This window comes from Narcine bancroftii, chromosome 1 (assembly GCF_036971445.1).
Source record: "Narcine bancroftii isolate sNarBan1 chromosome 1, sNarBan1.hap1, whole genome shotgun sequence".
NCBI classification, from domain to species: Eukaryota; Metazoa; Chordata; class Chondrichthyes; order Torpediniformes; family Narcinidae; genus Narcine; species Narcine bancroftii.
The window spans coordinates 432,192,138-432,218,410 of NC_091469.1; the positions used below are offsets into that span (position 1 = coordinate 432,192,138).

General features: G+C 41.0%; 1 protein-coding gene and 1 long non-coding RNA gene across 5 annotated transcripts in view; one reads left to right on the plus strand and one right to left on the minus strand.

Annotated features, from left to right (window-relative positions):
- Positions 1–26,273, plus strand: part of LOC138751660 (ubiquitin thioesterase otulin-like) — an 81,207-nt gene that overhangs the window by 12,071 nt on the left and 42,863 nt on the right. For all 4 annotated transcript variants that reach the window (XM_069914237.1, XM_069914236.1, XM_069914238.1 and 1 more), the window contains 6 exons: positions 717–992; positions 4,724–4,800; positions 9,214–9,317; positions 10,014–10,154; positions 16,730–16,855; positions 24,244–24,513. In XM_069914237.1, the coding sequence (XP_069770338.1) occupies positions 717–992; positions 4,724–4,800; positions 9,214–9,317; positions 10,014–10,154; positions 16,730–16,855; positions 24,244–24,513 (994 nt within the window). The remainder of the gene's footprint in view (positions 1–716; positions 993–4,723; positions 4,801–9,213; positions 9,318–10,013; positions 10,155–16,729; positions 16,856–24,243; positions 24,514–26,273) is intronic.
- LOC138751665 (uncharacterized) lies at positions 4,929–11,569 on the minus strand. Its single transcript, XR_011350113.1, has 4 exons — positions 11,403–11,569; positions 9,689–9,820; positions 8,223–8,383; positions 4,929–6,150 (listed from the first exon to the last, which is right to left on the minus strand). It is a non-coding gene; the product is annotated as an uncharacterized lncRNA (long non-coding RNA).

Genomic DNA, 26,273 nt, shown 5'->3' on the forward strand with positions numbered 1-26,273 from the left:
GTTGGGGAGAGGGTATAGAAAGATGAAAGGAAGAGATTCCTCAATCTGCATCCAGTCCTCCTCTACACTGCGGAGACTAGACACAGACTGAGAGATCACGTCGTTGATCGACTTCACTCTGACCACTGCAAAAACAGGGTCCTCCCAGTGGCCAGCCACTTCAATTCCACACTGACGTGGTTGGAGTGTGAACACCTAATAGATGATTTGAGAAATATACAATAGAACGGGTTTGTACTTGTGAAAATAACTCCACTCTATGTAATGAAGTGCAGTAAAATCCCTGTTAACCAGAATTCAAGCAGCCAGCAGCCTCAAGCAACTGGCAAAAATATTGCAGAAAATAAATAGGTAAAAATACGAAAGTTTAAAATTGGCTCCCTCTCCCCCCACGCAATACTATCTCAGGCTCATCTACCAATCCCCATTGGTGCTGTATATTGGGGATTTTACTGTACATAACGTGCATTAAGGTGTTGGCAAGTTTAAAGACAATAGACTTGTTTAATTTGTTCACAGACTCTCTTGTGTAGTGAGTGAGTGGTATTCCCCGACTGGCCCAGAATGTATGTGCAGAGCTTCTGAGTTGTATGAGCTTCTGAATGTATGTGCAGAGGTTCTGAGTTGTAATTGCAGCTAAACAGTAAAAAAGTTGAATATTGTTGTTGCACTATATTCAAAACATTATAATGCTTGACCAGTCTTTGTGTTCATAGCTCTCATCACGAGAAACTTGATCAGGTAGAAACGATGCTGCATTCGGATGAAGGCAGAGCAAAAAAATTAGAAAGTGACCAGTTCCATTGTGAAACAGAAGGGATGAAGAATGACCAGCAAAGTGAAGAACCTGTCACCATAAATATGAAAGGATTTGAACATGTTTTTAAAGAACCAGATTCATCAAAACTGGGCAGCGACCTCTGCAACAATGAAGTAGCTGTGGCTACAAATACTGGCATGCACCTATGTTGCAATCAGGAAGGAAATGATGGGTATGTTGCAAATTCCGCTTCATCATTTTACTAGGGGACAGATCTGAAATGTTCTAAATAGACTCCAAATGGAGGTCATTTATTTTTGATTGATGAAACAGGGAATTCCATAATCATGTTAACAGAAGAACCGATAAATAGGTAAAATGTCTTGGTAAAGCAGATTAAGCTATCCTGATGGTAACTTTCTGAAATGTTGGTCACATATGAAAGCTCTGCGATTTGTAAAGCTAGGAGAGGGAAGGAAAACTGTCACTGCATTTATTCTTCATATTTACAGTCAATCCTAAATATATCACATGAAATATTTCTGAATGGTACCTGGCATTCATTTGACTTGCCACTTTGGAATATGTTTGGCTGTCAGCTGACTCAACATTGTAAGTGACCACTTACATATCATTTTTTTCTGATATGCCACAGCTGTTTTACAAAAAAAGGTTAGAATCAGGTTTGAATAAATACAAATATATAATTACAGCATAAAGGCACTCATTGACCATCTCAAATGATCCATATTGATAGGGATCTAAATTGTACCAAAAACACTGAAAATTGCAATGAACGTGCAGTTATTTAAAAAGTGGGAGAAGGTGGAAAAAGGGAAGTATTTGAATGCTGGATATCTCTTTTCCATGAATGGATAATGACTGAGAGGTAGTGAGAAGGAATACATAAAATGGATTGGAAAGGTTTAACTGCTGTTATGAATATACAGTGAAGATTAGTGTTTATTGATGGAGCAGGGCAAGGTGTAACTGTGATGGGGATAGAAAAGGGTCATCGTACATCCAAATCTTCAACAGGCCTTGATTTGGGGTAGAAAGAGGCCTGTAAAATTAGGAGAGTGAGGCTTTGAAGAAGTGCAAGATTATTAAGTTTTAGCTCCTGTTATGTACATGACAACAGCAATTTTTAAAAAAAATAGCCCAGATGGTGTTGCATTTAAAATATTTTTAATTATTAATCAACAATTGTATAACTCCTAATTTAACTAACTTATCTAAATTTAACTAAATTTGTGTAGAATTATTTAACTTAAACTCTAACAAATATATTGGTGTGTGTGGAAATCACCAAGGTACCTATGGCTCAAGGCTCAATTCTCAGAAAGCACTTCAAAGTTCAGTTTTGGAAATTTACTGATGACACGTGGGCTTGAAATTGATGTGACATGCAGGCTTTAGGATGGGTGAGACATGCAGGATTTAAACTGAAGTTTGCAGTTCATGAAGTGGAAAAAGACTTGGGGTGACAGAACGTTGATTAAATCCAGAAATCCTTTTTAGACAAGTGCCTTTTTCTGCAATTGGAACCCTTTTTGTGGGTCAGTTGAAGTAGAGGCCAGTATTTCTTCTGCAAGGAGAACCCTTTTTGTGATTCATTTGAAGTGGTCTTCTCATCCCTCTATAATTTAACAGGAAGAAATCATACAGTTTGTCCATAACCACACCATGAGGCCAAGTGGGTTCCTCTTTCCCACAAAGGAGATCAAAAAGCTCTTTACTCTTGTGCTGCCTTCTTAGCTCTTGTGCTGCCTTCTTAAAATGGCCTCCTCAGCAAAATGTGCACAGTCCTTTCAATAGCTTGTTATATGGGCTCTGCTTCAGGGATTTTCCCTTTGTTCTGCAAACGTATCAAAGTTAAGACTTCGAAGCCTGCTGCTAGTTCATTCACTTTCCAAAACCTGCAGACATTTGTTAAATCAGTTCTATTAAAGGGACTGTCCCACACAAATAAAGTGAACTATAAAATTGGAGAATGTCACACTCCCACTTTACTTTTGTCTCCACTTGTGTCTGGGAAGCACCTGTTATTTTTGTAGCTACAGTTGAAGTCCAAAATTCTGAATGTCAGAAATTTGGACCACCTGAGAATCTGGACTTTTCTCAAACTTTTTAAATTTAACGAGCTTTTGTGTGCATAAGTGCCACAAACCCACGTGTCATCAGTGAATTTCCAAAACTAAAGTTTGAACTGCTTTCTGAGAATTGAGCCTTGACCATACCATGCAGGTAATCTTGCCACAAAGAAATTAATTTGTATATATTTCACAATGTTCATTTGTAAACATTATTTCAAGCATTATTTGCAGTTTTTATTTTAGTGAGCATATTTTATGTTTACGTTTTTGTCAAGTGTTGGCTTTTTTCTTTAAAACTGCTCATTTTGACAAATGAAGCATGCTGTATTTCCTAATGAATAAATTATCAAAATGTATCTGTTCATCTCTTTTTTTTAAAAATTCCTCCTTAAATTTGAATTTTAAAAATACTCACTGAGAATCTGGAAAATCTGGACTGACCCAATCCCTCAGCAGTCCAGATTTTAGGACGACTTCTGAATTCTTAATCTAACATACGACTTCAAACCACAGCTGCGAGGAGAAAATCCCTTCAGTTTAATCCATATTATTTAAAATCTCTCATTCCTGGGATTACGCTATTAAATGCTTTTACTCATCTTTATACCTTCAAATCCTGTAGAGTATTGACCAGGAATGGACATGAGGCTTCTGCGGCCAAACTATTATTTTATACTTGTTCTACGTTATCTTTTATTTATGAAATACCAGGGTTCAGTATGCTCTTTAAATAATCTTCCTTCTGTGCTGCCATCTTCAAAGATTTATGGAGATCTTCTTTCCTGAGGCCATTTTAATACTACAGTACGTTTCCAATTATCCGAAAGCCACTTCAACAAAATTACCAGTTATCCGCGAAAATTTTCCATGGTGATATGATGTCATAAGTTGTGAAAAAAAATTGATTTTTTTTTTAACCTGCTGTTCTCAAGTGGGACTCTGATGCTTTGTTAGTGCCCTTTTGAATGCGATGGAGCTCTCGTGTATTTGAACTTTAAACTTTATTTTATGCTTGAAAAACCTTCCCTTGTTCTTTGCTTTTGTTTTAATTGCTGATACCTGCACAAACATTATTACTGGTGCCACTGGGATGAGATCAGAGCAGGGACCTTGGGTTCCCAGAAAGCTCTGGCCCGGGGCCGGCTGGGTCTCAGCATCAGCATCTGGATCTCCTCCAGGCGGACTGGTTCATTGCTGGATTCAGCGGCCGGTTTGTCAGGAGTTCCAGTGGGCCAGGGTTCGGGTCATCGGCTGTGGCATCAGGAACTCTGTTGGGTTGGCGGCTGAGGCTGGATCTGAGCGGGGACCTCGGACACCTGGGCAGGTTTGGCGACAGCAGTGGGGAGTTGTTGGGATTGGTGATGGCTGACGCATGTATTCAGCTGCTTAAACTGGGCTGCAGATCAGATATCCGGAAAATGCAGCGAACCGTTATGTGTCTGATTCTGAGCGTTTTGGATGATCGGAAATGTACTATACTTGCATTATTGCTTTGTTTAGTTCTTCCTAATGAAATATCAGCTGCTCTGAATTAACCTTGGTCTGTCTATTTTTTTCCTGGTCTGTCTATTTTTTTCCTGTTCTGCCAGCCTGTTTATAACTCATTGATGTTAATTGCTATCTTCTTCACTGGAGAGGTTATGCCTCATCTTCAGATTTTGCAGTGGAATCCTGTACAGCCATATCCCGTTTATAACAGTTTTTCAGCCACAACTAGATTCCAAAAAAGCAGTGGTCTTTATGCCAACTTTTGGGCAGCACCTGCTTTTAAATGGGAGAATCAGCCATAGAATAGAGTGCATCTTCCAAGCTATGTAATTTAAATGCCACTGAATGTGGAACAAATTATTTGATTTTTCTTTTGCAGAGAAGACCTTTACCGTGATGAAGATGAAATAGAGAAAGATAAATCTCAAAGGCTGCTTGATGAAAGCCAGCTTGCAGGTAATCTTATTTCTTGCTGCCACCTGTTCATTGGTCACACACTTCCCTGTTTTGATTAATTCAGCAAGAATCAAAAATCATTTTGCAGTTAAGTTTCTCAGTGTGAAGCAAAGCTACTTCACTGGTCAAAGAAATTCCCCCAAAATAGCTGAAATTTACCTAGTGTTTTTATTGGTGCAGAAATTCTTCTAAGGCGTACAAAGTGCATTAAAACAGAATTGTGCAAATGGTTCATGCTAACTTGGGGCAAAGCAGAACAGCAATAATTTTCTCCTACTTTGAATCATATCTGTGTATATGTGATGAAAGCAGTTTCACGATGCTATTAGTTTGGGTGTGTAAATATTTAGACCGGCAATGATGAAAGAACAGTGATTGCCAAACCAGGTCTGTGTGCGACTTGAGGGAAGAACTTGTAGGTATTTCCATTCCATGGCAATTACCATTGGGTGTTCAGGTTGTTGAGATTGTGTGTATGGAAGGTGCTACAGAAGAAAACTGGTCAAAATGCTGCAGTGCATCGTGTGGATGGTGGGGAAGGAAGTACCATAAATATTTACATTGGTTGATTGGATGGAAATCATGGGGTGCTTGTGGTAATGTAGTTGAACTCCTCAGGGGAGTTGAGAATATTCCATCATTGTCCTGATTTCTATTTTGTAAATGGTTAAAAGCAAGACAATTCTGATTGGATACTCTGCCTCATTCTGTAGTTTTTGGTCTAGTTATGTGTCTGATCAGTAGTGATTGGTGGTAGGAATTCTGTTGTGAGCATGGCATTCAAATTAATTATTACAAATCCATTGACTCTTTTGTTGGCGATTGTCATTGCCTGGCAAATGTGTGACATTAACGTTGCTAGCCATTTGTCAAACCATGCTCAAACCTTATCTATGGTTTATTACCTTCAGGTTTGGATTAGTGCTATTATCTAAGGAATTGCAATCCCAGTTGAACAAGTAGGCCCACTTTTGGCAATATGCTGAAGTTGTTCATTGCAGAAGCAACTGAAGAGTGGTGTGGACATTCTTCCATAGCAGGAGTTGTGCTGTGCAGTTGATTTACACCAGTTTGTGATGCAACCTTCTGCCAGCCAAATAAGTGACAAACCCAAGGAGCCCCTGCAGTGATCTTCCAAGGGAGGAATGATCAGTCTTCAACATCTGTGCCATCATTGTTTGTACTGATTGCGACTCTAGCTGATAGTTTTCTGCTTGTTTCACATTAGCATTAGTTTTGCTAAGATGCCTTAATGGCACACCAGTGAAATGTGGTCTGATTCCAAGGGAAGTCCATGTCACTTGTCACTTCACCCCTACGTTCGGCTCTTTTGCCAATGTTTGCATAAAGCTGTAATGGAAATTGGAGTCAAGTGGTTACAGTGGAATCCAAATAAATATCTATAAGCAAGTTTTGGGTGAATAAATTGGAGAATAACCACTTTTATCAGACTTGTTTGGCTGATATTTACGGTAACAAAATTGAGCTTATTCAATTTTGCATGGGCATGGTTTATTTGAGCTGCTTTCTTCGTTTTAATAAATACCAGTTTGTAAATATTCTGGAATAACTTGGCTAGAAATTCCCGCTGTAAACTGCAGAAAGTGCAAAACGTTTCCCAACATATCCTCCCTCACCTCTATCCAAGGGCCACAGACAGACCTTCCAGGTGAGGCAAAGCTTTACAGGCACAATCTAATTTACTACATTCAATGTACTCAATGTGGCCTCCTCACAGACCAAATGCAAATTGAATGACAATGCTCTTTACCTGAACTTGAGCTTCCTGTAGCCAACAATTTTAACTCCCCCAACCATTCCCACAGTGAGATGTCCATTCTTGACCTCATTCATTGTAAGCATGAGGCCTAATGTAAATGAGGAACATCATATCATATTCCCTCTGGACAGCCTTAAATCTAATGGCACGAACATTGATTTATTTTTCAAATTTTAGGTAACTCCTACCCCATCTGAGTATACTGTTCCAATCTTTTCTTTACCTACTCCAGTATTTGTAATTTTTCCTTCTTTTAACTTTTCTTCCCCTGCCCCATCTTAGAGGTCTCTCCCTCTACGTGTCTCTACTACTGTCCTGTCACCTCTGGACTCCTCCCTCACCTTCTTTCCTCCTTTCTAAAGATAATATCACCCCTTCCCTCTTGTCTTGATAAAAGGTGCAAACCCAAAATGTTGATTGACCTTTTCTACCCACAGGTGCTGTCTGACCTGCTGAGTTCCTTCAACAATTGTTGCCGATTCCAGCATGTGCAGCTTTTGTTTCCCTATCCTCAGCTCTATTGCTGACTACATCGGCGCCACCTCATGCACCCGTGATGAGGTTGTCAATTCATTCACTTCGCTGCCAACTTCCACCCCATCTCAAATTCACCTGGTCCATCTCCATCTCCTTTCTTGATCTCCCCGTCTTCATCTCGGGAGACAAGCTTTTGACAGACATATTTTACAAACCCATCAAGTCCACAACTACCTTGACTGTGCTGCTTCACCCCAGTCCCCTGCAAGGACTCTATTGCCTTCTCAGTCTCCGCCGCATGGTGTGTGTGGTCTTCCAGTTCATATCATCTGAAATGTCCACCTTCTTCCACAAGTGTGGCTTCCCCTCCACCAGCATAAACTCAGCCCTATCCTGCATGTCCTCCATTTCTGCTCATCTGCCCTGGTCCCCTCTGCCCCAAAACATAACATATGATCCTTTTGTCCTTACCTTATAGCCTCCCCATCCAACACATTATCTTCCATAATTTCTGCCATCTACAACAGGATCCCACCACTAGCTGCATCTTACCTCTCCACCTTCCAAAGGGACCTCTCCCTCTGTGGCTCCTTGTCCAATCATCCTTCCCCACCAATCCTCCCCACCCCCTTGGCAATCTTCCCCTGTGGCCCCAGGAAGTGCCACACTTGCTCCCACACTTCTTTTCTCACCACCTCCGCGAGAGTTATCTATTGCACCTGGTGCGCTCCTTGTGGGCTTCTCTACATCAGAGAGATTGGGCACAGACTAGGAGATTGTTTCACTGAACACTTTTCCTCTCTCCGCATCAGTAATTGGGATCTCCCAGTGACCAGTCACTTCAATCCGCGCCCCATTCCTATGGCCTCATGCACTATTACAACATGACCACCTGTAAATTGGAGGAACAACACTTGATATTCCATCTGGGCACTCTCCAGTATTGACTTCTCTGGTTTTGTTAGCCTATCGTCTGTTTTCTCTCCCTTCCTTTTCTCCTCTTTCTTCCAGCTCTCCAACCCCTTCCCTTTACATTCACAGAGCCATACCACCTCTTCCTGCTTGTTGGTGGCCCTCCCTCCCTTATTCACCTATTACCTTTTGTCTGTGCTCTTTCCCCTACCCCTCCCCCCCTCCACCATTTTGTTCGGGCATTTTTCCATACCTGATGAAGTGCTCAAGGCCGAAATGTTGGCTATGTATCTTTATCTTTGTTACATAAAGTTTGACCAGCTGAGTTTCTCCAGCATTGTGTTTTACTTCTACCACGGTGTCTGCAGACTTTCACTCCATGAAAGTTGTCTCCATCTGGCTTGAGTGCTTGACCTGAGGAAGTTGTGATCTCGTCATGAATATGTGTTACAAGCTATAGATCCACTTGACAATAAAGAAATTTTGAATCTTAAATATAAACTTACAAAGTATAAAAGGTATGTCATATACATAAATACACAAGATGTATTAACTTTTATTTTCTGTAATGGTACATGAGCTAGGCACCCCCACCACTGAAAGAAAGAGAAGCAAAAGAGACTCCATTCAGAGATACCCATGTGTCTGTGGATTCGCCTCCTATGATCCTGTAACCTCTGTAGATGCACAGCCTCCTGTCCAATCCGGTAGTGAACCTGAGGTTCTAGTTAAGAATCTTCAGTGCAATCCAGAAGCTGTTAACACCCGAGCACCTTCAAGAGCCCTTCTCACCATCATGTACCCTGGTCCTGATACTTGGTTCCCATGAATCTGTCTCCAGCAGCCTGAATGAGTCCACTTCCGAGCCCTTTGCTGGTCTCCCAAGCTGGTTATTTTTGGCAGGGGAGAGGGGTGGTGGGGGGTGGGGTGGTCTCTGCAACTATCCATTTATCACCCTGGAGCCCACAACCTTCATGATTGCCACTATCTTGGGCATGGACATCCATGGTCAAGCTGGGGTTTTTTTAAAAACACTACTGGATCCCTTTGTGGGCTGTTTAGACCTGGCAGTAGGGCCTGGCGGAGGAGTGCTGTGCCTCTGCTCCCAGCTCTCCTGGATCTACACCAGTGGCAACCCTGCCATTACGGCAGCTCCAGGAGCACTGCCATTTATGATTAGTATTCCAGTTGTTCATTTATCTTTTTGGAGGAGAAAATTGACTCTGAAATGGCTTGTTTTTCAGCATTTGTCGCAGAGAGATCCACTATTGAACCCAGTATGGCCATTTTAGAATATTGTAGGAGAGAGTGGAAAGGAAACACTGCAAAATCACAGCTGATGAGAAAGGTGTGTAATTTTTTTATTTATTTGGTCTTTGTTTTCATAAAAATTTTCTCCACATAAATGTCTACATCACAAAATGTTTACTGGTTTCTGATTCTGTCTTTTCACTGACAATTTTCTGAAGCTGAAGCTCGTGATTTGCAAAGAAGTGCCCATATTCTCACTCCTACCAAGCATTCAGCTATATGCGCAATCTACTGTGGCCTGCTTAAATCCCACACTAATCGCTTTATTACTTCAAACCTATACCGTCCTTTTTACCACTCTCCGAAAAGTGAACTTGTTTTTCTTCTCGTACTCTATTCTATGTCATCCCATTCAGTATTTGCCATGTAATTACTGACATGTTCCACTCGTAGGAACAGTTCACTTACCACCACTGATATCAACATGGGCACTTAATCTCTGGCTCTATTCCCTCTCGAGTGAAACACGAAAGTCTGCAGACTCTGTGGTTGAAGTAAAAACACAATGCCAGAGAAACTCAGTAGGTCAAAGAGTGGACCCTGTATAGAAAAGATAAAGATATATTTTGGGCTTGAGCACTTCATCAATGTATATGTGCATATGCTCATAACATTGCGGCCTAGTGATCTTGCTAATCAACCCTTGGAGAGGAGCATCTAATTCAAACATCTCTTTCAAAACCAGGATCAAAGCGAAGTTTAAAGTGAATCTAACTTTTCTTTTTTTAAATAGGCATATGAAGCTGTTAGTGAAAATTTCAATTCTATACGCAGAGTTCGGGGTGATAATTATTGCGCTCTGAGAGCAACACTATTTCAAGCATTGAATAATGTCAAACAGCTTCCCTGCTTGGAACAGGATGATCTAGATCAGGTATTTCTGAGCAAATATTCAATCTCTATGCTGTATCTATTTGTCTGTTTTGTATCCAGACCTGTAAGTTTTCTGAATTGATGATATAACAAACTAACTACTGTACATAGAAAATTGTATGTGAAAGCATTCATGTTGAGGAATGATGGATATAAAACACTTGATTAGAATTATGGGATTTATTCTGTGTGACAATACAGAGGGAAGCCATTTGCTCATTCAGTTTCCGGCAAGCTTTCACTAACAAATCCAGTCCCACAGCTCTACTCCTCACTATCCATTTTTTGTCCAAATGTTTGCAAGTTAAAACTAAATTTCTATCCAGTATCCTTCATTGCAGAGTTAACAAATCCTACCCACTCAACAATTTATTTTTATTAAAAAAGTGATTTCACTTCCTGTTGGCTCTATTTCCTTTTGCTTTTGATAATCTGTGCCTTCTGGTTTATTGGCCTTTTTACTACTGAGTACATTTCCTCCAAATTTGCTATGGTGATTTAAAAAAAAAAATTATACATTCATGGGGTGTGGATGTCAATGGTAATATTAACGTTTATTACCCTTTCCTAATTGCTTCGGAATTTGGGAATTCGAAAGTCAGTTTGATTTGTGGGGCTGGAATCGTGTGCAGCTTGACCCAGGTCAGATAAGCAGATATCCTTCCTGAGCTACAGTAGTAAACTGATAGCTGTTTTGATTTCAGTGGCGCAATTTTCTGAAGCTGAAGCTCGTGATTTGCAAAGAAATGCCCATATTCCCACTCCTTCCAAGCATTCAGCTATATGCGCAATCTACTGTGGCCTGCTTAAATCCCACACTAATCGCTTTATTACTTCAAACCTATACCGTCCTATTTACCACCCTCCAAAAAGTGAACTTGTTTTTCTTCTTGTACCCTATCCTATGTCATCCCATTCACTATTTGTCATGTAATTACTGACATGTTCCACTTACAGGAACAGTTCACTTATGTTACAAGATCAAACCAACAACCACAAAGAAGGCATATCACACAGGGGTAAAGATGAACAATTACTTTATTAACAAAAATTCACCTTCAAACTTTAATTCAAAATTCTCCCTTTTATAACAATGCCCACTGGTTACTATGCAAATCTCTATAACAGTGTAACACTAATAAATTCCCCAACCTAAATATAACATATGTAATTAAAGTCTAAGTTATATTTCCAACCAGCCCACAGAAAAACTTAGACTCAAAATAAACACAAAACACCCAAGACTCACAAAACTTTGATCTCATCTGAAGCAAAGATCATAAACAAAATTCAGTTTGTTTGATAAACTGAAGCCAAAAGATCTTTGAGAGAGAGCACAAAATTCAAAGTTGTCTTCTTCTATTGCTTGCAGAGAGAGGAACCAAAGGCTTGGTCTGGATCCTTCCGCCTGCCTTCGGAATGTTCCTCTCTTTTAAAATGCCCAACATTCCAAGCTGTCTTCTAGACAATGACTCAGGTTTTCCACTCCACACCACAGTGGTGGTTTGTCTTCCAAGTCCAGAATTTTTAAAATCATTTTCTGCACATGCCCAGTCCGATCCTACTCTATCAGCAGTCCACCTTCACCTTGGCTCTTAAAGGCAAACTGTCACTTTCCAACACAAAACCACACAACACATATACCAATACACAACACAGAACTCTGTAACACTTACCACCAATGATATCAACATGGGCACTTAAAGTTGATCTGCATAACCCCTGCTCTATTCCCTCTCTAGTGAAACATGAAAGTCTGTAGACTCTGTGATTGAAGTAAAAACACAATGCTGGAGAAACTCAGTAGGTCAAAGAGTGTACCACAATATTGTAGCTAAAACATTAGAAAATGTGACAAAAGCAGCAACAATAAAAATACTAGCAGCAACGAAAACAACATGCAGACAAACTATGTGAATATTGAGGAGAGAATTTCAGTTAGTGCCATGGTGATAAGAATCTTTCTATTCTGTTCTTTAAAACTAAACTGAATGTGCCGCTTCCAGTGGAATGATATGAAAATTGTTGGTACTGATTTCTATTCATCACTAATTGTACCATCAGGCCCTCTGCATCCTGTGTCCTAAGATTTTGGGAGGGAAGCAGGAATATCATGGAATTGTTGGAATACAGAAGGAGGCTATTCTGCCCATCAAGTACTCACCCTTTGGCATCACTAGGGGGATGCAGACTGCACTGGTTGACACCATTGGAGGGGGTGACAACAAAATGACTGTCTATAAAATTTTTGATCAGTGTTTCAGCATAAATTTTATTATTTTTTAATAAAAATATTCCTGTGGTTAGTTATAAAAACAAAAACATTTTCGTAAGCCCAGCTTACATGTATCAATATACCTACAAGGCTAAAACTCTATACTAATTGACTTCTTAAACCTAATGCACTCCGGGTCAGAGTTGTCATTATTACCCAATTACAATGATACTGTGAATCACATGGTTTTGTCTGCATGCAAGACAAGCACACGCTGTTGTTTTCGCTGCTGCTGGTACAAGGACTGCCTAAAGAAATCTCTTGGTGCCTGCCACATTGACCACCGCCAGTGGGCTGATATCGCCTCAAACCGTGCATCTTGCCGCCTCACAGTTCGGCGGGCAGCAACCTCCTTTGAAGAAGACCGCAGAGCCCACCTCACTGACAAAAGACAAAGGAGGAAAAACCCAACACCCAACCCCAACCAACCAATTTTCCCTTGCAACCGCTGTAACCGTGTCTGCCTGTCCCGCATCGGACTTGTCAACCACAAACGAGCCTGCAGCTGACGTGGACATTACCCCTCCATAAATCTTCTCCGCGAAGCCAAGCCATAGAAAAGGTATTTTTATAGTTGGTGCTTTTGTCACATTTTCCAATGTTTTAGCTACAATATTGTGGTAATTAATAATGTATCTCATGTAACAATAAAGTTTAATGTTAAAATCAACAAAATCTTGATTTAGTTCTTAAACATTTTTTTGAATTCTATTGTTTTCTTACCAAATTTTCATTTTAACCACATCAAACTATGTAAATGTAAATACATTTAGGTTGTGTGTATAATATTGTATTTTGTTAGTTGTTTATCTCACTACTATTGTCATTAGATTCAGTGATATATGAATCGCATTAGTACAAAAGGATTCCATATGATCTGGTATGGGAGGAGGTCCATGGGTGCGGGGGGGGGGTGGTGAATGACATCTTGAGTCACTGCATTGGGTGACACCGTCTCTAGTGACGCCTCTGTGCTCACAAACTATCTGTGGACAGATGGTGTGCAACAATTAGTGCTAGTAAACTAGAAAATGCTGGGGTCTGGTGCAGCATACAAAAGTGCTGGGGAAACTCAGCAGGACACATAGTACCCATAGGAAGGAAGTAAAAGGCAGTTGATGTTTTGGGCCCAAGCCCTTCTTCAGGAGTTCAACAAATAATACTGATGCCTCACAGTTCCAGGGACCTGTACTGTCTTGACTTAAAGTGCATACACAGGAAATTGGAGACACAACGCTGCTCCGAAGGGTTCAACTGCCTGGTCCTAATGCCAGCAGCTCTGTACAGGCTTCAAATGGCCCCTTGAAGAAGCTGACCATGAATATAAGTAAAATCCTGCAACCAGGGTGACTGCGCCCAAGATGACAATACCTGTGCTTAGCAGCAGCCACGAGGGGTTGCCATCTCCAGGAGAGCAATGGACCAACACAAGACACCCAGAAATGGGAAGAACACCCCCTGTTGAGAAGGAGAGTAGAGAAGTTGACCCTACATGTAATGTGACCATGACTGCGAACAATTGAGGGGCTTATTGCCTGAGGAAGTCATACAGGTTGCAGATGACACAGTCAGGGAACCCGCAAGAGCTGTGGACTGATGGAGGCTGGGTCATGGGAACCAGATACTGGAACCAGGATTTGAGAGGATGCTGTGGGCAAGAAGGGCTCTGAGCGCTGAAGGCTTCTAGATTGTGTAGTAGGTTTGGATCTGGAGCTTGGATTGCCGATGAATCGAAATCTTTGCAACTGGAGAGGCTGCAAGAGTGCTGGCGGCAAATCCACAGACACTCGGTGACTCTGAAGGGACTCTCATTTGCTTCTCTTTCTCTCTTCCTGTACTAACGGTCAGAAGAAAATTTCATGTAATATTACATTTTCTATACTATTACGTGACAATAAAAGTATCTTGAATCTGAAGATCATACGGGTCTCTTCCATTTTCGTCCTATATCACAAAGATGTTCTGCTAATTGATTGGCTGCTGTAAATGACCACATTGATTTTTTTTTAGGTAAATTGCAGAAAGTGGAGTTAGTAGGCATGTGAAATTGAATGCAGAATTACTAGGAAATAAGGAGAGAGAAAATGAGATTGGTGGCATTGCTATGCCAGATATTGGCATGGATCTGACTGGCTCATTTTCCTGCTGTCTTGTCTTAAATAAGAGGCTATTGACATTGATAGGCTCTTTTCCAGAAATACTGTAAATTATGTAGCCTCTGGTGTCGATCCAATTCCCTTTTGAATGCCTTAACAGTTTCCACCAGCAGTGAGTTCCAGACACTGTTGGCATAGCGGTTAGCACAATGCCGTGACATCACCAGCGATCTGGACCGGGTTTCTAATCCCACGCTGTTTTTAAGGAGTTTGTACATTCTTCCTATGTCTGAGTAGGATTTCTCCAGGGGCTCCGGTTTCCTCCCACTATTTGAAATATGCAGGGGGTGGGATTTGGCGGCACAGGATTGTGGGCCGAAAAGGTCTGTAACCATGTGGTATGTATGTCTAAATTTTTTTTAAATTAAAATTTAAATAATTAAAATATATTTACATTTATCAAATAAAAAAATTAAACCAAAAATAAATAAATATTAAGTGTCATTATTTCCTGCTTTTAACAGAAATTCTTCACATCCATCTCTATCCCTTGTCTGTCATTTTGAAACCATCTCTCTTAATCCTTAAACCACTGATAAGTGGGAGCTGCTTCCCTCTGCTATAAAATCTAGAACTGTTGTGTTCTTTTATGCTTCTATCAAATCTTTTCCCAAACCGCTTTCCCTGAGAGAGGAATCTCAGGTTATCTAGTTTAACCTTGCAGTTGAAATTCCTCGTCTTGAAACCATTCTATAAATCTTTACTGCAATTTCTTTAGGTCCTTCGAATCCTTCCAAAAGCGTGACTACAATTGGACTGGATTGTTTCATTTGTGACCTTTAATAGAATTTCATTGGAACTTTGCTGTGTCCGTACCTCATGCCTTGAATGAAATCCAGGGTGTTGTGTGCACACACATCTGAGTCACTGATATTTATCAGGAAGAGTTGTGGTCCAAGCACTGATCATTCGAGAACTACTGTCCATCACCCTCCAACCTAAGAAATGACTGTTCACGATGATTCTTTGTTTTCTAATTCTTCATCGAATGTAAAAGATTAGCCAGGATATTAATGAATTTGGAATAAGATGTCGAATAACCTATATCTATTTTCTGGAGAGTAGCATGGTTTAGAACTTGCTACCTGGAAGATATATGCAGGCAGGAAAAACACTTGTTCAAAAAATGTGGAATGATCAAGGCAATTATCTACAGGTCTCTGGGCTGAGAACCAGAGACTAGAATGGGCTAGCATGCATGTGATGGCCTGAGAGACATCTAATGCAATAATTTTTCTTCCTTCTATCTTGTTTCTCTTGATACTTGCTAGGATGTCTGAATCATTGTAAAGTAGTGCAGGCCAGTGGGACTACGCAGAAAAATGGTTCGGCATTGACTAGAAGGGCTGAAAGGGCCTGTTTCTGTGTTGTACTGCTCTATGGTTCTATCTTTCTTCTTCTTCTTTGGCTTGGCTTCGCGGACGAAGATTTATGGAGGGGGTAAAAGTCCACGTCAGCTGCAGGCTCGTTTGTGGCTGACAAGTCCGATGCGGGACAGGCAGACACGGTTGCAGCGGCTGCAGGGGAAAATTGGTTGGTTAGGGTTGGGTGTTGGGTTTTTCCTCCTTTGTCTTTTGTCAGTGAGGTGGGCTCTGCGGTCTTCTTCAAAGGAGGTTGCTGCTCGCCAAACTGTGAGGCGCCAAGATGCACGGTTTGAGGCGATATCAGCCCACTGGCGGTGGTCAATGTGGCAGGCACCAAGAGATTTCTTTAGGCAGTCCTTGTACCTTTTCTTTGGTGCACCTCTGTCACGGTGGCCAGTGGAGAGCTCGCCATATAACACGATCTTGGGAAGGCGATGGTCCTCCATTCTGGAGACGTGACCCATCCAGCGCAGCTGGATCTTCAGCAGCGTGGACTCGATGCTGTCGACCTCTGCCATCTCGAGTACTTCGACGTTAGGGATGAAAGCGCTCCAATGGATGTTGAGGATGGAGCGGAGACAACGCTGGTGGAAGCGTTCTAGGAGCCGTAGGTGATGCCGGTAGAGGACCCATGATTCGGAGCCGAACAGGAGTGTGGGTATGACAACGGCTCTGTATACGCTTATCTTTGTGAGGTTTTTCAGTTGGTTGTTTTGTTGTATAAAACTACCATCTTATTGTTTAATTGCAGACTCAATAATTCAATAATTCTAATTTCCAGCTTCCTGACAAGCTCATTGAGACAAACTATGTTTGGATCAAGGATTGGAACTTTGGTGTTCAAGGCTCAGGGAATGAAAATCCTGTAAAAGTCTTGAAGGGATATTTGACTACACTGCAAGAAAAGGTACATTTTGTTGTTAATTTGTGCAATACAATGCAATTTCAAAATTAACTAAAATTTGAAAATGAAGCCATCTCCATTCCTTGCTTACAATCCCTATCTTTAAAAATAAATCTAAAAGGTTTGTTCACAAATTATTTTAAATAATTAAAGTACCTTTTATAAGGGGAAACTACCACCCAGCTCTAGCAAATCGGGTTTAATGCTGACCACCAGAGCAGTCTGCGCAGTTTAAGTTCTCTCCCTCAGACCATATGGGTTTCCTGTCACATTCCAAAGACTTCCTAATAGGTTAATTGGCTACTGAAAATTGTGTCCATTGTAGATGAGTGGCAAAATAAAAAGGACATTAGACATGCAGGAGAGAATGGATTCCAGGGAAATATGAAATTTTGTAGTTTCAGGGATATGGAGCAGAGGCCTTTCGGCTGACAGGTCGGGGGTGACCATTAACCACCCATTAAGATAATCCAACACTAATCCAATTTTATTCTCCCCACATTCCCATCAACTGCTCCCTGATTCTACCACTCACCCATACACTGAACAATTAACCTACCAACTCACATATGGGAGGAAACCTGAACACCCAGTGGAAACACACTCATTGGCAGAATCTGGGGGTCAGGATTGAACCCAGGTCTCTGGAGCTGTGAGGCACTGGCTCTACTAGATGCCCCATTGTGCTGTCCCCATGACATTTTTCCTTGGATAGTTTTTGCCTTTCTACAAGAAAATTTGAATGGAGGTTGGCAGAAATGCTGATCAAGTGTCCATTACTGAGGTGTCTGCCAGTATTGCAGTGTGATATGATGAATACTCATGGAAATTTATCCCAGTATGGTTCCTTGTAATTCAGAGAATGATAGAACAGAATTTCCTGACCTCTAACTCCTGGTCAGAGGTTGCATATTTGAAAACCCATTATTTAAAGCATTTGTATAAAGAATGTATCAAGTGAATGCTCACCCATTATATGCTAGAGCTGCCATTCTCAACCTTTTTTCGGCAGTGGCCCCCTTGGACTCTGTTCAAAGTTTATGGGCCCCCTTTCCTGTGAAATAGTCACGTTTTGGTTTCTTCTGCACTTCTCTCCTATTGACTACATAAGAAACAAAAAAAATTTACTTTATGCGAGGTGAAAAGAAAACATGACTTTTACTTAAATGTGCTGTTACCCCTGGTGAGGGGTGGAGGCACAGGTCGTTGTTGACAATGTCAGTGCCACAGCAAAACTTGTCATTCTGGAGAAGAATATTTTGGTTTTACGGGCCACATTTGCTCTCAAATGCTAATTCATTTAAGGTCACATCAATCTTCATTTTAAATCTTCAGAGTATCCAAAATTTTATTTTTTGTTTGTTTGCTGGAGGCAGTTAACAAAATTAGGTCCACTACATGACTTTCCAGTATTTCCAGATTTTTTTATTGTCATGTAACAGTACAGAATATTATACAGAATTGTCTTCTGCCTGCTATAAAGCACCCCTTACAGTTTGAGAGAATCAAAAGAGAGTCTGTTCAGAAGCCACTTTCACACTGCCAATCCTCCGAGGAAGCGGGTAAACTTGTAGGGCAGGCTGTACTCGGGAACCTTTCCCAATGTACCTGGTTAATCGACAACCCGGCATTTTAAGGGGGGTCCCGCCTCCAGCAGTGACGATGCGAGAGCAGGTTGTGCTTTTATACCCCCAGAAGCGATTAGTGAGTTAGCTTGGACAGGCTCTGACACTTGCCCCCACCAAATATCAGACCCCAGTTGAATTTGACTCTCCCTGTAAGGTTGGGATGTTTCACACCGCATGATTACTGAGAACGGATCCACTAAATTAGCCGGTTAACCTGCACGGAATCAGTGATGTGAAAGGGGCTATGGTGTGTCCATAGATTTGCTTCCAGTGTTCCTGCAGCCCCTGTAGCATCGGCAACCTGAGCTCCAGATCCAAACCTCCAACAAGATCAGGAAGCCTTCATTGCCTGAGGCCCTTTGGGAGCCCTTCTTTCCCTCAGCACCCTCGTGAGTCCTGGCTCCGATACCTGGTTCCGATGAGCCAGTCAAGGATGTTGATGAACAGCCATGTGCTGGGGGAGCCAAGCAGTGAGAGAAAGCAATAGAAATGAACAAATACAAGAAAAGCTCCTCTTTTGAGCTGTCTCAAATTGTAGAACTAACTTGCCTCTTATTCATCTGCATCCAAGCTCTTGTTAATCCCAGTGGGGGCAAAAAAGTGGAATTTTGTGGAGCGTGTTGGCAGTTGGTGTTGGAGCTGAGTAAATTGATGCTTGCTAATTTGTCACTCGTGTAATTTATTTGTTGACAGGTCATTCATCAATTCCCTCATTAGATACTTTTTTCTGGAACTTTGAGTTTCACCAGCAATTTAATTTCCAAGCTCAGTTTCAGTACCACTGACTCGCCTTACCCATAATTCTCCATTTGCAGTGCGTGTTCATTTTGCATTGGACATCTAGCTCAAAATAATAAAAGATAGTGGTGCAGGGTTGAGGAATAACAAACCCGTATATAATACCTCTTTTAGCCCACAAATATACGTCAAGGGTTTGGATTACTGGTTGCTCCCTTGAATTCCAGTCCTGACGGTATGGAACCATCGAATAAGATCAGGATTTAAGCATTTCGGTGATGCCAGTCTTGTCACTTGTTCATGAAATGGTGGAACTTAAGTTATTTAAATAAAATATAAACCAAAAACTTTGTAAATAATCCAGTAGATCAGATAACAACTGTGTAAAGAGAATTACTCTGTATTACACTCCCTCTTGATGATTGCTATCTTGCACTATTACTGCTTTTGTCATTTAATGTCTGCTGTTCACTCTATTCCAGACTTTCCCTGATTCTCTTTCATCTCCCCCATTAATGTATCATTCAGAAAGCCCTATTGCTTAACTATTCCTATTTCTAATATTAGCAGATCAACCTGACAAAATGGACTCTGTTTCTCTGCTGACTGTCATTGATGCATCACACAAACATTTTCTGTGATGTTTGAGATGAATTATCAGGTTATAGTTATTCATCTTGAAGATGGTTAATGTATGGTCTTCCTGTGCACTACTGCACCTATGAGTAGGTTGCCTGTGAGTCGAGGAGTAGCTGAGGCCTTTTCAGGGAAAGCAATCTTGATGAGGACCAGATAATGTTTGCAGTGATGCTAGTTCTTATCAATGTTTATGGCCTGCTTTACAGATGAAAACAAAGAATTCTTGAGTGAATTTTTCTTTCTGCCATGAATTATGAATTGACCCTGCCATATACTGACAGATAGATTCTTTTGTGTTGTTTCCCTTTGTTCAAACGTTCATGCACCCAAGACACTTCTGAAATAGTTTATAACATTATGATAATTTTTCATTTTTAAAAATGTAAACGTACAACACAGAAACAGGCCCTTCTGGCCCATGAGCTCGAGCTGCCCATTTACACCCAATTGACCAATAACTCCTACACTTTCAGCAAAGTCTTTATCATCTGTCAGCTCAAGAAAAACGAACCCTTCTAAATTTCTAACTTTTGCTATCCCTGTATCAGGTGCAAAACAGTCAATTTAAAAAGAAAATCTGATATAACTAACATGATTCACCAAAGACTTGGCCAGGCTAATACGATGATCCTATTCAGTGTATATGTTTTCTGGATTAGAGAACATGTCCTGTGAAGAATAGTTGAATGAGCTAGGACTTATCTCTTTGGTGTGATGAAGAATGAGAGGTGACTTGGTAAAAATGTATAAGATTATGATAGGTATAGAGAGACAGCCAGTTCCCTGTGGCTGTTCCCTCAATAGCAAGTATTCAGTTTTTCATGCTGATGGGAAAACCTACCAGGAACAAGCCAGGGTGATTAGGTCTCTTGCATGGAATCTGGTCTTGTGGCTAAGAAGAGCAGGGAGGATAAGAGGGGAACTGTAGTGATAGGAAATTCCATATTTAGGGGAATAGATAAGAGGGCATTCTCAGGAGGGAGAGTGAGTGAGCATCTAGATGTTGTGATCCATGCAGAGACCAATGACATGGGTAGGAAGGGTGATAAGGTCATGCAAAGAAAGATCAGGGTGTTGGGTGCAAAGTTGAAGGTCAGGACCTCCAGGGTTTTTATCTCATGATCGTCATGTGCTAGTGAGGTTAGAAATAGGAGGATAATGCAACTTAACACGTGGAAGAAGACATGAGGCAGAAGGGAGGGCTTCAGGTTTCTGGATCATCTGGCTCTCTTCTAGGGAAAGTGCGACCTGTGTCGATGGGACAGTTTACATCTGAACTGGAGGGGAACTAATGTATTTATGGGAATGTTTGCTAGTGCTATTCCGGGGTGGGGGGGGGCACGGTTTAAACTATATTTGCAAATGGATGGGAACCACAGTGCCTGAGTATATAGTGGAGTGGAGGAGGGAAAAGATAATGTGAAAAGATGTTAGAGGTCAAAGGGTTGCACGTGGTGGAAATGTTCTTGGGTGCATCTATTTTGATGCAAGAAATATTGCAGGAAAGGCAGGCAAACTTGGACCGTGGATTGGCAAGTGGAATTATGACATTACGGCCATTAGTGAAACTTGGTTGCAGGACTTGTGGCACAATGTTCCGGGTCTGTTGTTTCAGATGTGATAGAGCAGGGTGGAAGAGGGGGAATGGGGGGGGGGGGGGGAGGAGTGTCATTTCTTGTCAGGGAAAATATCCAGGCAGGACAGACCTTGAGAACATATCTCTGTGGGTGGAGTTGAGGAAAAGAAAGGTATGACCACACTCAAGGGATTGTATTGTATAGCCCACCCAATAGTCAGCAAGAATTGGAGGAGCAATTCTGTAGAGAGATAGCAGACAGCTGCAGGAAACAAGGTTGTGATAGAATGAGATTTTTAATTTTCCACATATTGACTGGGACTCCCATTATTTTAAAGGGTTGGATGGCTTGGAGTTTAAGTGTTCAGAAAGGTTTTCTAAATTGATGTATAGAGGTACCAACTAGAGAAAGTCCACTACTGGATCTCCTATTAGTGATCAAGACAGGCATTTTGGGTCCAGTGATCATAATGCCATTAGTTACAAGCTAATTATGCAGAAGGATAGGCTTGGGGCTCGGTTGAGATTCTAAATTGGAGAAAGGCTAACTTTGAGGAAATGAGAAACTATCTAAAATTGGTGGATTGCGATAAGTTGTTTTCTGGAAAGGATGTGCTAGGTAAATGGAAGATCTTCAAAGGTGAAAATTTGAAAGGACAGAGTTTGTATGTACCTGTTAGGATTAAATGCAAAGTTAACAGGCATAGGAACCTTGGTTTTTGAGGGATATTGGGGATCTGGTTTGGAAGAAGAGGGAGATTTGTGACTGGTATAGCCAACATAGAGCAAATGGGGTACATGAGGAATTTAAAAAATGCAAGAAAATTCTCAAGAATTAAATCAGGACGTCTAAAAGAAGACATGAGGTTGCTTTGGCAGACAATGTGAAGGAAAATCCTAAGGGTTTCTATGGATGTATTAAGAGCAAAAAGGTAGCAAGGAACAAAATTGATCCCCTTGAAGATCTGTGTGGTCAGCTTTGGTAAGTTAGGAAAACAAGCAGGGAGGTTATGGAACCTATACAGATAAAAGAGGAGGAAGTGCTTGCTGTCTTAAAGCCCATAAGGGTTGGCAAATCCCCAGGGCCTGACACGATATGTCCTCAGACATTGAGGGAGGCTAGTGAAGAAATTGTAGGGGCTCTGGCTGAAATATTTAAAATGTTCTTAGCCATGGGTGTGGTGCCAGAGGATTGGTGGGTAGCTCATGTTGTTCCGTTGCTTTAAAAAAAAGGCTCCAAAAGAAACCCTGAAAATTATAGGCTATTGAGCTTAACATCAAAAGTAGGTAAATTACTGGAAAGTGTTCTAAGAGATCGGAGAAGCAACTATTTGGATAGCCAAGGACTGATTAGGGATGGTCAACGAGCTTTGTGCATGTTTAACTAATCTGATAGTTTTTTCAAGGAGGCTACCAGGAAAATTGATGAAGGAAAGGCTGTGGGATATTGTCTACATGGACTTTAGTAACGCCTTTGACAAGATCCTACACGGTAGATTAGTCAGAAAGGTTCAAACGCTCGGTATTCGTGGTGAGGTAGTACACTAGATTCATCGTTGGCAATATGGGAGAAGCCAGAGAGTGGTAGTGGATGGTTGTTTCTCAGACTGGAGGCCTGTCACTAGTGGTGTGCCTCAGGGATCGGTGCTAGGGCCACTGTTGTTTGTCATCTATATCAATAATCTGGATGATAATATGGTAAATTGGATCAAGAAATTTGCAGATGACACAAAGATTAGAGGCATTGTGGACAGCAAAGAATTTTTTTTCTAAGCTTGTAGAGGGATCTGTCCAGCTGAAAAAATGGGATGAAAAATGGCAGGTGGAATTTAATACAGACAAGTGGGAGGTGTTGGATTTTGGAAGGATTTTGAAAAGAAATACACAGTAAATGGCACTGAAGAGTTCAATAAAACAGAGGGATCTGGGAGTACAGATATGTAGTTTCTTGAAAGTGGGGTTACAAGTAGATAGGGTTATGAGGAGAGCTTTTGCACATTGGCCTTCTAAAATCAAGGTATTGAGTGCAGGAGTTGGGATGTTATTGGTAAAGTTGTATAAGACATCGGTGAGGTCAAATTTGGAGTATTGTGTGCGGATTTGGTCACCTAACTACAGGAAAGATATCAATAGAAAGTGCAGAGAAAATTTACTAGGAGGTGGCCTGGACTTCAGGAATTGAGTTACAGAAAAACAGGTTAGGACTTTATTCCCTGGAGCGTAGAAATGTGAGGTATTTAAGATAATGAGGGCTATAGACAGTAAATGTAGGTAGGCTTTTTCCCACTGATGATAGGTGAGACACAAAACAGAGGACATGGGTTAAGAATGAAAGGGGAAATGTTTGGGGGGAACCTGAGGGGGAACTTCTTCACACAGAGTGTTGGGTGTGTGGAACGTGCTGCCAACTGAAGTGGTGAATGTGGGCTCAATTTTAACATTTAAGGAGAATTTGGACAAGTGCATGGATGAGGGGTATGGAGGACTATGAACTGGGTGCAGGTCAGTGAGACCAGCGTTTCTGGTTTTTTTATTACTACAATCACAGCATTTGTAAGCTTTTGTGTTTCACTCGTCATTAAATTCATTCATGGCTGAGATATACTTTTGGACCATATGGAAATTAAAGGAAATTGAAGATGGGCTCAACAATTGTAGAATGATGGAGCAAGTTAGATCGTTTGACCCACTGTTTCCTTTTCATTTGTTCCTATGTTACATTTGTAAATGTTGACTGAAAGAATTAACAAAATAATATGATGCATTGTAATTTTAACTTTCCTCTTGCTCTGCCCCACTACCACCATCAGTGTACTCGTTTATGTGAAATGGATTGCTGGGAAGAAAGAAGGGCTGCCTGTGAGAATCTGTTCAAAATGGATACAGAAGAATACAAGATGTTTGAAGCTGTGAAAATTATGATGTTGACTAAGGCTATTAAACTTGACTGCAATAGAGTGCAAGAAAAAGAAGTCCCTCTCTTCTGCTGGCTGATGTTTGCTCGTGATACATCAACTGACCCTTTTCAGTTCATGAAAAATCATTTGAATCACGTTGGCAACACTTGTGGACTAGATCAGGTAAGGGATAACAGTAACGAAAATCTTGAAATAAACTACCAAAGGCCAGAAGGCTGTGCATCTTCGGGAGTCCAAAATTGCCATTTCCCTCCTTAATTTTCATGAAAGCATGTACACATTGTACTTCAGGGCACAGTGATGCTGCTCCTCACATTTCAATGGATATGCCACCTATTATTGTCTGTGCATGAGATTAACTGAATGTAGGCTTTACACTGTGGGCTTCCTCACTTAAGCTCCAAGCAGCTGAAAATAAATTGTCAGCAAATCAACTCTAAAAACACAAAGCTGGAGAAACTCAGCAGGACAAACAGTGTAACTTTATATAGCAAAGATAAAGATGCAGAACCCTTCATCAAGGTATTTAAAGTACACTGTTTAACTAAATGGCTGAGTTACTCCAGCTTTGTATTTTTACTTCAACCCCATTATCTGCAGTGTTACGGGCCCAGAGGACCCATAAACCCAGCACCAAGACATATGCTTACTTAAACAAAAGTTGTTTTTAATTATCTTTAAATAATGAAAACAGAATCACATTTTAACTTATCGCTAGCGACTTCATTAACCTAATTAAGCGCATGTGTATGTAATGTGTGTGTAAGTTCAGAAATGTTCCTTGGTTCACAGTCCAATCTCTCTTCTCATTCCTCCAAGTTCACTGGTTGTAGGCAATTCTTAGACTGTGCACAGAATTTAACATTTATAAAGTTCACTAGGCTTTGGTGCTTGAAAGGTAAATGGTTGCCGCTTGTCGGTTTTCAGAGAAAGATTTGTTGTACATTTACTTCTATCAGCCACTTCAGGGTCTTGTTGATGAAACTTTCCCCTTCAGGGTTCTCCAGATGGTGATCTCTTTCTTTCAGGTCACCACAGAGTTCCTTTTTGTTTCTCTTCTTCTATTAGACAGCTAGTCCTCTCCTCTTGCGTGAACCACAAGAGCTTTGACCAGGCTGTCTTCCAAACGGGCTGTCCACAAGCTTGCCAGCTTGTCCTATTCCAGTCCCAGCTACTGTCTGCTGGCTGTAACACTGTACAAGTGATCTCTGTCTGTCTCTCTCTCTCTGACACATAGAGAAAAGCCTATTTGACTCTCTCTGCTTGCAAAACCACATGACCCTCCTAGAGCAAGTTCTCTTCCAGACAATCTGCGGCTCCAGCAAGATCTTTCATCTGCTGCCTTTTTTAAACAACAATCCATTAGTGAAGTCTCGAGCACTCTTCAAAGCTCTTGCAAAAGCTCTGATGCCCCGATATGTCTAGCAGGGGCAGAGCTCCAGTATTTTAAATAAGATCTGTTTTAAGGTGTTTGTATGTAACCCACTCTAACAAACCTTTCCAAATTTATCTCCCAAAAACATCTATATACTCTGCCATAGCAGAGTGGCAAATTAAATCTTATGGAAAGGCTCATGGTATTTGGATTTCTGACCCAAAATATTAGTTTCCATTTATTACTTCATTCTTTCTATGTGGGTACTCCAGCCACAAACAGACATTTGATACCCAATGTGGTTAGCCTAACAAGATGACTGATTGTCAGATCAGTAGGCAGTTAGAGGGCGACAGTGATCAATGGATGGAATTGTACTAATTTTGTGTGAAGATTAAACTGGTCATTAAACTGCCACAGAGAGGCAGTTATTTTTTTGAAAAACTCCTGGACATTTTTATCTTCATTTTCTGATAGCCAAGTTCATCCTTTTATTATGATGGTGTAAATTTGAACTTGTGCTCTGGTTTAATTATATTGCTGTACA